Source organism: Lynx rufus, unplaced genomic scaffold (genome assembly GCF_022079265.1).
Source record: "Lynx rufus isolate CCGP_SWC_20201006 ecotype Redwood Valley unplaced genomic scaffold, mLynRuf1.p SCAF_5, whole genome shotgun sequence".
In the NCBI taxonomy this organism is placed as follows: Eukaryota; Metazoa; Chordata; class Mammalia; order Carnivora; family Felidae; genus Lynx; species Lynx rufus.
The window spans coordinates 8972966-8986591 of record NW_025814867.1 but is presented as its reverse complement, the minus strand read 5'-3'; the positions used below and the strand labels follow the sequence as shown (position 1 = coordinate 8986591).

General features: G+C 36.9%; 1 protein-coding gene across 1 annotated transcript in view; it reads left to right on the top strand.

The window, feature by feature from the left end:
• The window catches only part of ULK4 (unc-51 like kinase 4), a 566226-nt gene that overhangs the window by 436884 nt on the left and 115716 nt on the right, over nucleotides 1-13626 (top strand). The window contains exon 31 of the mRNA XM_047099606.1: nucleotides 9641-9826. Within this exon, the coding sequence (XP_046955562.1) occupies nucleotides 9641-9826 (186 nt within the window). The remainder of the gene's footprint in view (nucleotides 1-9640; nucleotides 9827-13626) is intronic.

Below are 13626 nucleotides of genomic sequence, written 5' to 3'. Positions count from 1 at the left end.
CAAATTTTAGAGTCAGTCCAGTTCTGTGGAAAATACTGTTGGTATTTTGGTAGAGACTGCATTGAATCTGTAGATTGTTTTGTGTAGTGTGGAGCTTTCAACAATAATTCTTGTACCATTTTTCCCCCCAGCAATGTGTGAGAGTTCCTGTTTCCCCGCGTCCACACCAACACTTGTTATTATCTGTGTTTTTAATTATAGCCATCCTAGTGTGTGTGACGTGGTATCTCATGGTGGTTTTGATGTGTATTTCCCTGATGACTAGTGGTGTTGAGCATCTTTTCCCGTGCATATTGATGATCTCTATACCTTTATGAAGGAATGTCTATTTACTTTACCCCTTTAAAAAGAATATTTTCGTCTTTCTCTGATTGGACTGTCAGAGTCTTTGTATATTTTGTATATACAAGTCCCTTGTCAGATCGTTAGATTTGGGGGGGCACTTTTCACTTTCTTGATGGTATTATTTGCAGCACAGCATTTTTTAATTTTGGTGAAATCCAATTTATGTCTTGCTTTTGTTGCCTGTGCCTTTGGTGTCAGACCTAGGAAGCATTGCCTACCCCAGGGTCACAGAGATTTGCTCTTATATTTTCTCCTAAAAGTTGTATATGTTTAGATATTTGATCCACTCTGAGATAGTTTTCATATACGGTGTGAGGTAGGGGTCCAACTTCATTCCTTTGCATGTGGATATTTAGTTTTCTTAGCATCTATTGATAAGACTTTTTTCTCCATTGAATTATCTCAGCTCTCTGGCAGAAAACCAATTTACCGTAAACATTAGGGTTTACTTCTGGGCTGTCAAATCTTTTCCATTAATCTCTATGTATATTCTTATGCCACTTCCACGTTAGACGAATTATTACAGCTTTTTAGCAAAATTTGAAACTGAGTAATGTGAACCCTCAGAATTTGTTCTTTTAAAATATTTTTTTGGCCATTCATGGCCCCTTGCATTTCTGTATGAATTGTAGGATTGGTTTATCAATTTCTGGCAAAAGAAAAAAAAAAGCCAGCTGCAGCTTTCCTTTCAATCTGTAGATCAATTAGGGACATATTACTTCTGAGCAATATTGACTCCTCTGACCCTACAATATGGAATGTCTTTCTATTTATGCAGACTTTCCTTAACTTTTTTCAACAATGTTTCATAGTTTTTAGTGTACAAATCATGTACTTCTTTTAACTGTAGTTCCAAAAAATTCTGTTCTTTTTGATGCTCTCATAAATGGAATTGTTTTCTTAATATCCTTTTCAGATTCTACACACTGGCAGTGTGGATACAATGGATTTTTGGTTATTGATTTTATATTCTACAGCCTTACTGAATTTGTTTATTCCAATAGTTCTTTGCTGAATTCCTCAGGATTTTCTGTGTATCATGTCATCTGCAAATAGAGTTTTACTTTCTAAATGGTTTTTATTTCTTTTCCCTGCCCAATTCCCCTAGCTAGAACTTCCAACATAATGGTGAATAGAAATGGCGAGAACAGACATCTCTGTCTTGTTCATGATCTTAGAGGGAAGGAATTCCCTTTTTACTTAAGTATGGTGTTAGCTGTAGATTTTTCCTAGATATCCTATGTCATTTTGAGAAAGTTCCCTTTTATTCCTAATCGGTTGAGCATTTTTATTATTAAATAGGGTTTGATTTTGTCAGATGTCTATTCTGTGATTGTTGAGAGGATCGTGTAATTTTTGTCTTTTAACCTATTAGTGTTGCACATAACATTGACTTTCAAATGTTAAACTAGCCTTGCGTTCCTAGGATAAATTCTGCTAGGTCATGGTGTTTAATCCTTTTACTTTTTCTTATGTCTTTTTTTTTTTCAGTTTTATTGAGATAAAATTGACATACCCAAATTGTTTTTTTTTTTTTTTAATTTTTTTTTTCAACGTTTATTTATTTGTGGGACAGAGAGAGACAGAGCATGAACGGGGGAGGGGCAGAGAGAGAGGGAGACACAGAATCGGAAACAGGCTCCAGGCTCTGAGCCATCAGCCCAGAGCCTGACGCGGGGCTCGAACTCCCGGACCGCGAGATCGTGACCTGGCTGAAGTCGGACGCTCAACCGACTGCGCCACCCAGGCGCCCCTATTTTTTTGTTTTTTTTTTTTTAATTAAGCCCTCTACCCAATCTGGGGTATGAACTCATGACTCCAAGAGCAGGAGTCACATGTTCTACCAACTGAGGTGGCCAGGCATCTCTGTAATCCTTTTAATACATTGCTGGATACAGTCTGCTAACATTTTGTGGAAGCTTTTTTTCACCTCTATTCATGGTTTGTAGTTTGCTTTCTAGGAGAAGTATCTCTGTCTGGTTTTGGAATCCAGATAATACCGGCCACATAGAAGGAGTACGGAGGTGTCACTTTTTCCTTAGCCCTCTGGAAGTGTTGGTGTAGAACTGGTATTACTTCTTTCTTGAATGTTTGGTAGGTTGACCAGTAAAGCCATTTGGGCCCGGAGTTTTCTTTGTCAGAAGGTCCTTAACCATAAATTCATTTCATCTAATGGACAAATTGCTATCAAGATTATTTTGTCCTATGAGCTCTAGTTGCTTTGGATTTGTGAGATTTTTATTTATAATGTCCCCTCAACTTAAGGAATCTACTGGTATCCACTTCAGTTGCCCTCCCTGTGCTTAGGCCTGGAAACCTCTCAGGTCTCTAACCTGTGACAAGAGTGGAGCTCCCCTCACTTGTTTTCCATCCTTTGGGCATCACTTTCCTGCTTTGTCTGATGTCTTGTGTCTTAAAAACCATTGTTTCATGTATCTGTCTTCTAGTTTGTTATTGTAGGCAGTCGGGTATATCCTTTCCCTATTATTCTAGGAAAGATGAGAGGATTTGTATACCTTCAATCTTTGTGTGTGGGGGGGCACCGAAAATACCCCACAAACATTATGAGATTTACAATTATCCAAGAAAGAAGCCATCTCGAAAATGTTGCTTATAAACAGTCTCCAGTTACTTGAACAATGAAGCAAAATTAGCTGGAAAATGAAGAAACGTTAAAGTGGATCGAAATAGAAGTCTGAACACCTGTGCCTATCTCACCAACTACGCACAATCTATAAAAAGAGAGAAAAGATTAAATATATCTTAAAATTTGGGGAGAAAAGAAAGAGATGCTGTTAATGGAAAAGAAATCTTGTGCAATTACTAGATGATAGAGAGCAGATGGGAATGAATTGAAATAGTTAAGAAACCTATTACCCACAACATACATAGGAGAAAACTAACCAGAAGGTAGGAACAGATGCAGAAGATCTATAAACTCAGAGTGAGGTGAAAAACTGATAGAGGCCCTAAGGCATTGCCCAGGCTAATTGAAGATTAACGTTTAGAACAGGAAGACCAATCAGTCTCCCCACCTCATCCATTTTGCTCTGCTTTATTCCAGCATAATAAGTCAAGAACTGCACTATAAAGAGAACGAACTGTCTATCTGAGGTGATTTCTACTATGGGGTTAGGGCCTAGGAAGAAGCATTGTGGAATTTGAGGAAACCATAGGACACAGACAGGGGAAGCCAGTTGAAGAAACAGATACACACAAATGCAGAGGAAATCCATACCATCTGCCTATAATAATCTGCCCGATCTTTCATTCATAAAATAGAAAACCAAAGACTGCTAGACATTTGGGGAAGCGTAACAGCAAGGAGCAGAAAAAAACAAGGTGAATAAACAGCACAGAAGGAACAAAGTTGATAGGAAGTGTTATGATGAATTGTGTCCCCCACAAAAATAATATGATGAAGTCCCAATTCTTGGTACCCGAGAATTTGCCTTATTTGGAAATAGTGTTGTTCCAGATATAATTAGCTAAGATAAGGTCATTCTCAAGTGGACTGGGCCCCTAATCCAATATGGCTGGTGTCCTTTTAAGAAGACAACTATGTGAAGACAGACACGCTGGGAGAGTGTCACATGATGACAAAGGCAGAGATTGGAATTATGTAGCTACAAGTGAAGGAATACCAATGATCGCCAGAAGGTATGAAGAAGCAAGGGCACATTCTACTAGAGGTTTCAGAGTGAGCATGGCCCTGACCTTTGCTTTCAGACCTCTAGCTTCCAGAACTGTGAGACAACAAATTTCCATTGTTTATGCCACCTGTTTGTGGTACTTTGTTATGGTCCCTTAGGAAACTACTACTGGGAATTGAAGTTCTCTTTTACTCCCATAAAATGAACGTTAAAGTAACCCACAAAAAGGTTTTTAAAAAGAAGCAAATCAAGAATAACAAGAAATAAGAAATATACAGAAGACAAATAATAAAATCACATATTACACTTAAACCCTAATATCTTAATATTTACCTTAAATATAAATGGTCTAAGTGCACCAATTAAAAGACAAAGAGAGTTAGAATGCATAACAAAACATAATCTGACAATATGTTGCCTATAAAAAACTCACTTCAAATATAATACAGGCAGGTTAAAAGTAAAAGTTTGAGAAGTATGTACCGTGTAAATACTAATTTAAAAAAAGCAGGACTGGCTGTCTTAATATCAGATAAAGTAGACTTCTGAGTAAGAAAAATTACTAGAAGGACGCCTGGGTGGCTCAATTGGTTAAGCATCTGACTTGATTTTGGTCCAGGCCATGATCTCATGGTTGTGGGATCAAGCCCCGCACCAGACTCCATGCTGAAGTGGAGCCTGCTTGGAATTCTCTCTCTTCCCTTCTCTCTCTCTACCTCTCCCCCATTTGAGCTCTCTCTCTCTTTCAAAATAAACAAACAAACAAACAGACAAACATTTTTAAAAAGAAAAATTACTAGAGACAGGGATATTGCATGATGATAAAAAGAGCAATCCCACTGAGGTGATAACCATTTTAAATGTGTATAAAATAGGACCTCAAAATACATGAAGCAGAAAAATAATAGAGCTTAAGATAATAAAAGAATACATAGACTCAAGACTGTAGTGGATTTCAAAACTCCAGTCTCCAGCAATTAATGGAGGAACTAGACAGGAAATCATCAAGAATACAGAAAAATGGAACAACACAATCAACCAACAGGGTATGATTGGCACATATAGAACACCCTACCCAACAACAGCAGAATACATCGTTTTTACAAGTACCCATGGAACACTCAGAGACCCTGGGCCATAAAATAAACCTAAACAAATGTAAAATAAATTAAGCTAATACAGAATAGGTTCTCTGGCCACAGTGCAATCAAACTAGAAGTCCATAATTAAAAGACCATAGGAAAATTTCCAACACTTGAAAAGAAAATACACTTTAAATAATTCATGGGTCTAAAAGGAGGTTGCAAGGGAAATTTTTTAAATGCATAGAACTGAATGAAAAAGAAAAGCTTTCAAAATATGTAGGATGCAGCTAAAGCCCCACTGAGAGGAAAATTTATAGTAACAAAAGCTTACATCAGAAAAGGAGAAAGATCTTAAGTCAACAGTCTGAGTTTCTACCTCCAGAAACTAGGAAAAGAACAGCATAATGAACTGAAAGCAAGCAAAAAGGAAGAAATAATAAGGATTAAGCCAGAAAGTAGTGAAGTTAAAAACAGGAAAACAATACAAAAAAAAATCAATGAAACAAAAACCTGACACTTAAAGAAAAATCAACAAAATTGAAAAATCTTTAGCAAACTGACAAAAACTTAAAAAAGACAAAATTACCTATATGAGGAATGAAACAGGAAATGTTAGTATAGATCCGCAGCCATTAAAAGGATAATAGCAGAATATTCTGAATAATTTTATGCTCATAAATTCAATAACTAGAAGAAATGGACAGATTCTCTAAAATGTACTGAAACTTAACTAAGATAAACCCCTTAATAGTCCTATAATCACTAAAGAAATTGAATTTGTAATTTAAAACTTCCTAAAAAGCAATCTCCTGGCCTAGATTATTTCACTGGAGAATTCTATCAAACATTTAAAGAATTTTTAATCCCAATTTTAAGAGGAGTTTTATGAAGATTATATTACCTTGACACTAAACTAAAAAAAAAAAAAAACACCTACAAAAACAAAATGAAACCATAAAAACAAAAAATAACCCAAACTTATAATATCTCTTTTAATCTTAGGTATAACCATTTTCAACAAAATATTAGCAAACTGGATGTACCAATTTATAAAAAGAATTAATACTGTGACCAAGGAAGTATTGCATTTACAAAGGTTATTCCATGTTCAGAAATCAGTGTATTCTACCATATATAAACAAGTTAAAGAAGAAATAGCACATGATCGTATCAATTATTACAAAAAAAAGGTATTTGGCAAAATCCAGTACCCATGATCAAAGTTCTCATCAAACTAGAATTAGAGGGGGAACTTCCTCGACCTTCAGCTATCATCATACTTAATAGTGAAAGACGGAATCCTTTTTCCCTACAATCGATAACAAAGCAAGGGTGTCAGTCTGCTCCCCCCATTTTTATTCACCATAGTGCTGGAAGTTCTAGCCAGTGCACTAAGACAAGAAAAATAAATAAATAAAAGCATGCTGTTGGGAAGGGAAGAGCTAAAACTATCCTATTTGCACATGACACAATGTAGAAAATTCAAAGGGATCTATAAAAACACTCTTAGAATTAATAAGTGAGTTCAGCAAGGTTGTAGAATCCAAGATCAACAAACAAAATTCAGTTGTATTTCTATACTGGCAATGAACATGTGGAAATAATTAAAATCACTATTTATAGTTTGCAAAAAAAAATTAAGTGCTGACATATAAATATGACAAAACATGTATATCCTCAACATTACAAAATTGTTGTGAAAGAAATCAAAGAAGACATGCATAAATGGAGAGATACCACATATATCTGCATTGGAAGACTCAACAGACTAAAAATGTCAATTCTCCCTCATTTTTTGGAGCATTTTAAGGCAATTCCTGCTAAAATTGCAATGAAGTTTTCAATAAATAGACAAGCCTATTCTAAAATTTATATAGAAAAACATGGGGTGCCTGGGTGGCCATTCATCCAGGTTGAGTGTCCAACTCTTGGTTTTGTCTCAGGTCATGATCTCATGGTTCATCAGTTCAAGCCCCACATCAGGCTCCACACTGACAGTGGAGAGGCTGCTCAGGGTTTTCTCTCTCTCTCTCTCTCTCCTTCTCTGCTCCTCCCCCGCTTTCTCTCTCTCTCTCTCTCTCTCTCTCTCTCAAAATTAAAAAAATAAGTAAAATGTATATAGAAAAACAATAGGCCATAGGATAGCAAAAATAATTTGAAAAAAAATTGGAGTTAGAGAAAACACTCTACCTGGTGTTGATGTGTTATTTAGCTACAGTAACAAGACAGTGTGTTATTGGGGGAGAGATAGACACCTAGATCAATGGAACAGAATAAAGAACTCAGAGATAAGCTCACACAAATATGCCCAGCTGACTTTTTAACAAAAGATGTGAAAACAATTCAATGGAGGAACAAATCTTTAAGAACAATGCTGAAGCAGTTGTACAGTTGGTGGCAACAATGAATGAATGAATGAATGAATGAATGAATGAATGGAAGAACCTCTACCTAAACCTCATAGTTTATACAAAAAATTAATTTTAATGTAGATTTCAAAACCTTCAGGAGAAAATCTGCAGGACTGAGGGCTAGGCAAAGAGTTTTTCAAGTAATTGACACAAAAAGCACAATCCCAGTGAAATAAAACCACAAGTTGGAGGAATCAAAATTAAAATTTTCTTTCTGCAAATGAGTGAAGTGCATGAAAAGACAAGCTACAAACTGGGAAATTGGCTGAAATACGTATGAAATCTCTCTGTATTTTTTCTTACAGCTGCATATGAACCTACAAATATCTCAAAATAAAGGATTAATTCCCATGCAAAAGAATGAAGTTCAACCCCCAATAACACCATACACAAAATTCACTCAAAATGAATCAAAGACCTAAATGTAAAAGTTAAAACTATAATATTCTTACAAGAAAAAATAAATGTAAGAGCTACAACTATAAAAATTCTTAGATGCATTTCTCAGGACATTGGAATAAGTAATGGTTTCTTAGGTATGATACCAAAATCACAAAGAATAAAAAAATAGATGAATTTGGATTCATCAAAATTAAAAAAAAATATTTTGTGCTCTAAAGGATACTATCAAGAAGATGAAAAGACAACCCACAGAATAGGAAAAACATTGTTTAATCTAAAGGAGTTGTATTTAAAATATATATACTTAGTCTGTATCATAAAATGTCAGATCCCATGTCAAAGATGGGAAAAGGATCTGAACAGATATTTCTCCAGAGAAGATGTACAAATGGCCAATAAGCACATGAAAAGATGCTCCACATCATTAGTCATTAAGGAAGTACAAGTGAAAACCGCGATGGGTTACCACTCTACACCTACTGGCAAGGCTGATATTAAAAATACAGATAATAGCAAGTGTTGGTGAGGACGTAGAGAAACTGGAACCCTCCTGCATTGCTGGTGCTCATGGCAGCTTCAGAAAACAGTCTGGAAGTTCCCTGAAAGGTTTAAACATGGAGTTCTCCTGTGACCCCGCAGTCACTTCTAGGTATTCACCCAAGAGAAATGAAAACCCTGTGTCTGCGTAAAAACTTACACACAAATGTTCACAACAGTATTCTTCATAACAGCCAGAAAGTGAAAACAACTCAAATGTCCATCCACTGATGAATGGATAAACAAAATGGGGTACATCCACGCAACAGGATATTTTTATAAATAAAAAGAAATGCAATTCTGATACATGTTGCAGCAGGGATGAATCTTGAAAACATTACAGTAGGTGAGAGAAGCCAGTCACAAAGGATCACATTCTGTGCGATTTCATGTATCTGAAATGTTCAGAGGAGATAAATCCGGAGAGACAGAAAGCAGATTAGCACTGGGCAGGGGCACTGGGCAGTGGGGAGGAGGAGAGGAGGGCGGGGTGACTGCCACATAGTATGGGGTTTATTTTGGGGGTAATGGACAAATTCTATAGTTGACTATGGTGATGGTTGCACAATATACTAAAAATCCCTGAATTGTGCATGTTAAATGAACTACACGGCCCAGGAATTATATCTCAAGCTCTCACAAATAAAAGAAAACTTTAAAAATGAAAAGGTTATACTTCTTTGGAGTATGATTGTTATTTCATATTATGCCTTTCAATGCATAACAGAAACAGTGCTTTCTGTCCCACCTGTTCAGTCAATAATTCAGACACGGACAAATTCAGAATGTTCCTAAATATCTTCTAGGAAGTAGATTTTTCCTAAACAAGTTGGTAACAAACAAGAATGTGTGGGCAGCGCTTCTGAAAACCCAGGCTGTCTCCATTTCCGCAGACACACAACGCTGTATGTATATATTCACATATTAGGAATGCATTTAAATTTTTGTTGGTCCTCTGCTTGTTACTGGCGGTCTTTATTATGGTTTAAAGAGAGGACCGTGAGACTTTCTTCTGATTTGGTGCTATTAGCCTTGAGTTACTGTATGCATTTTGAAAAAGATACTAAAAAAAAAAAACCATTCAATTAGTCAATCTGTACTCTCACTCAGTCTGATGTTTTCCCAATGAAGCCAAATTTTCCTGTGTTTCTTGAGGAATACCAACTGACTTTGATTAACTGACAGAGTCCTGTTGGTTAATTTGCAGCTTCCAAGCGAGGATCCTGAAATTTTTGAAGTTTCATCCAAGTGTCTGTCTATGCTGGTTCAGCTGTATGGAGGGGAAAACCCAGACAGCCTGTGTCCTGAAAATGCAGAGAACTTTGCTGATGTACTGACGTCTAAGGAGGACCCAAAAGAGCGGAAGCTTCTGTTGAAGATTCTCCGAAGAATGGTGAGTCCACACAGAAACTGGGGCCGGGGTTGATGGCTGCAGTGGCATCTGATGGAAGACAGTGGTCATTTTCCTGGACCTGATGTCAGTAAAAGAATTCCCACTTACCTTTCTCTGCGGTCACCTCTTGTCAACGTTGATCACATTCTGCCTGTCTATCTGCATACATATATATATTGTTTTCTGAACTATTGATAAGAATGAGTTAGAGACGTTGTGCCTTCTCCCCCCTGAAGGCATTAAATACACATTTTCTAACAAAATGAATGTTCTTTTAACCACGGTACTCAAAATCAAGAAATTTAACATTGATACATTTCTTTTACTGTTGTACCGTCCATATTCCAATTCTTGTCAGTTGCCCCAATAATGCCTTTTATATAGCTTTTTTTTTTTTTCCCTGACGTAAGATCCAGTCCAGAATCACATATGTCGTTAGACATTTGTCTTTAATTTGGAATAGACCCGCAGCCTTTCTTTATGTTCCATGACATTTTTTTAAGTTTATTTTTTTATTTTGAGAGAGAGAGAGAGAGAAAGCGCAAGATGGGGAGAGGCAGAGATAAAGGGAGAGAGAGAGAATCCAAAGCAGGCTGTGCACTGTCAGCGTGGAGCCTGATGTGGGACTTGAACCCATGAACCATGAGATCATGACCTGAGCCAAAATCACAAGCTGGATGCTTAACCAACGGAGCCACCCGGGGGCCCCTGTGTGACATTTTTGAAGACTATAGGCTGGGCATTTTGTAGACTCTTATCCAGTTTGGGTCTGTGTGATGTTTTCTGATGATTAGATTCAGGAAAACCCCAGAAGGGTTATCGTGCCTTTCTCATTTCCCCCCATCTCAAGGCTCATGATCTCTATTTGCCCCTTCACTGGTGATGCTGATTTTGGTCACTGGGTTTAGTCAGTGGTAGCCATTATTTTTAATGTAAAGGTTTAAGATGGGGATTTTCTAACATCCAGCATTTCTAACTCCTGGTATTCTACCTTAAGGAAAAATTTCCCTTTTGCCCCATTTGTTTTGTTTTCTATTTTACAAATGTATATAGCTGATGTTTGTTTGAAAATACTTTTGACGACTGACTCCTTTTCTTTTTACGGTAAATATTCTGCTGGTTGGGAAAGCCATTATATATAGTAGCTATTGTTGAAATTAAGGATGGAGTGGAGGCCTTCTTCATCTGTGTCATGTTCTGGCTTGTCAATCTGTGTTCACCTCTAGACCCACTTATCTTGAGGGGTCCATTGGGAGCGAAGTCTGTGGATGCTACAGAGACTTAGGTTCAAGACAACTTCTGTGCCAATTCGATAGCTAGCTGTAGTGAATGACCCAGCCGAATCTGCAGGGCAGGTTATGGGTGACAGATTAGGAGGGAGATAGACATTTACCCTAAGATTATTTCTTTACTGTTTCTGACACGGCCAGTTAGATTCCGTCTGTGGAAGAAAAGTGGAATCTGAGTGACTTTGACCGTGTATGTGAAAACAGAAGTCATTTCTGGTGCTGTTCTTGCTTTTTCTTTTTTAATTGTGGTAAATATATGTAATACATATGTATCTATAAAACATAAAATTCACCATCTCAACCAGTTCGGTTGCACCGTTCAGTGGTGTAATGTGCATCCCAGTTTCTGTCTCTGTCTATTCCAGGTCCCTTATATGATACGAGCAAAATCCTACAGTGTTTGCCCCTTGATGTCTGGCTCATTTCACTTTGTGTGTAATGTCCTCAGGGTTCGTCCATGTTGTAGCTTGCGTCAGAATTTCCTTCCTTTTTAAAGCTGAGTAATATTCTGTTTTGTATATAGACCCCATTTTGTTTATCTTTTCATCTGTTGATGGACATGTGGGTTGTTTCCACCTTTTCTGCCCCATTTATTTCTTGCCTTTTTCTATTATCAAGATAGACTCATGGATTTTTCTTTCATTCAGTTTGTTGTAATCTGCTTCCTATGATCTGGCCAGTGGGAACCTCTTCTGGATGTCTGCTGTGCCTTTCCACAAGCCCCCATCATTTTTTTTGAGCACTTTCATTTTTTTTTTTTTTGTAGTAACGTATGTATTCTTTTTTTTTTTTTTTTTTTAATTGAAGCATCGATGGACAATGTTATTACTTTCAGGCGTGCAGCACAGTGAGTGACTCAACAATTCTCCGCATCACACATGGTTCACCAGGATAAGTGTAGTTATCTGTCACCATACAAAGTTATTATAGTATTATTGGCTATATTCCCTGTGCTGTACTTTTAATTTCTGTGACATATTTTATTTATTTATTTATTTGATTTTTTTATTTTTATTTTTTTGCAACGTATCCACTTCATTTCTGGTGCAGAGAAAGACAGACGTATTTATTTTATAAATGGAAGTTGGTACGTCTTGATTATCTTTACCTATTGCGCCCATCCACCATCCCCTTCCCTCAGGCAACCACCGGGTTGTTCCCTGTGTTGATGAGTCTGTTTTCTGTTTTTGTTTGTTTTGTGTCATAGATTCCACATATAAGTAAAATCATGCGGTATTCTTCTTTCTCTATCTGACTTACTTTGCTTAACATAATACTCTCTAGGTCCATCCGTGCTGTTGTAAATGGCAAGATTTCATTCTTTTTTATGGTGGAATAATATTCCATTATGTGTATATATTATATATATTTCATTGTAGATATATGTAGTGTATATACATGTATATGCACACACAAAGACACATGCACAGGCATACACACATACACACACACACACACACACATACACACACACACACATTTCTTCTTTATCTATTCATCTATCAATGGATACTTAGGTTGCTTCCATATCTTGGCTATTATAAATAATGCTGCAATAAACATAAGGGGTGCATGTATCTTTTTCAAATAAGTGTTTTCATTTTCTTTGGTTAAATACCCAGCAGTGGAATTACCTGGAATTACCTTCCCCAGGAATTACCAGACCTCTACACTGTTTTCCATAGTGGCTGCACCAATTTACATCCACACCAGTAGAGCACAAGCGTTTCCTTTTCTCTTCATCCTCACCAAAACTTGTTATTTTCTTTTTGATTCTAGCCATTGTGACAGATGTGAGATGATCTTTCATTGTGATTTGACTTGCATTTTCCTGCCGATTAGTGATGTAGAGCATCTTTTCATATGTCTATTGGCCATCTGTATGTCTTCCTTGGGAAAATGTCCGTTCAGGTCCTTTGCCCATTTTTTAATCAAATTGTTTGAGTTGTATGAGGTCTTTATGTATTTTGGTTACTAACCTCTTATGGAATATATCATTTCCAAATATCTTCTGTCTTTTGGTAGATTCCCTTCATGTTTTTTGTTGATTGTTTCCTTTGCTGTGCAGAAGCTTTTTAGTTTGATGTAGTCCTAATAGTTTATTTTTGCTTTTGTTTCCCTTGCCTGAGGAGACATATCTAGAAAAAGATTTCCATGGCTGATGTCAGAGACATTATTACCTGTGCTCTCTTCTAAGATTTTAATGGTTTCAGGTCTCACGTGTAGGTCTATGATCCATTTTGAGTTTGTTTTTGTGCGTGAAGATACCGTTGTATCTTCATCGTGTTATAGTGTCTGACCCATAAAGGATTCTCAGCAGATGTTTATAGTTCTGTACTCGTCCCTGTGTTAAGAACTTTTGGTATGTTGTCTCATTTAACAGAAGCCCTAGAAACCAGCCCCGGGGATCACACCCGTTTTACAGGTTAAAAACTAAGACTCAGAGAACTTGAGTAATAATGTCCCGATGGCCACCAACTAGGAGATGGCCGAGCTCCCATCAGCCCCAGT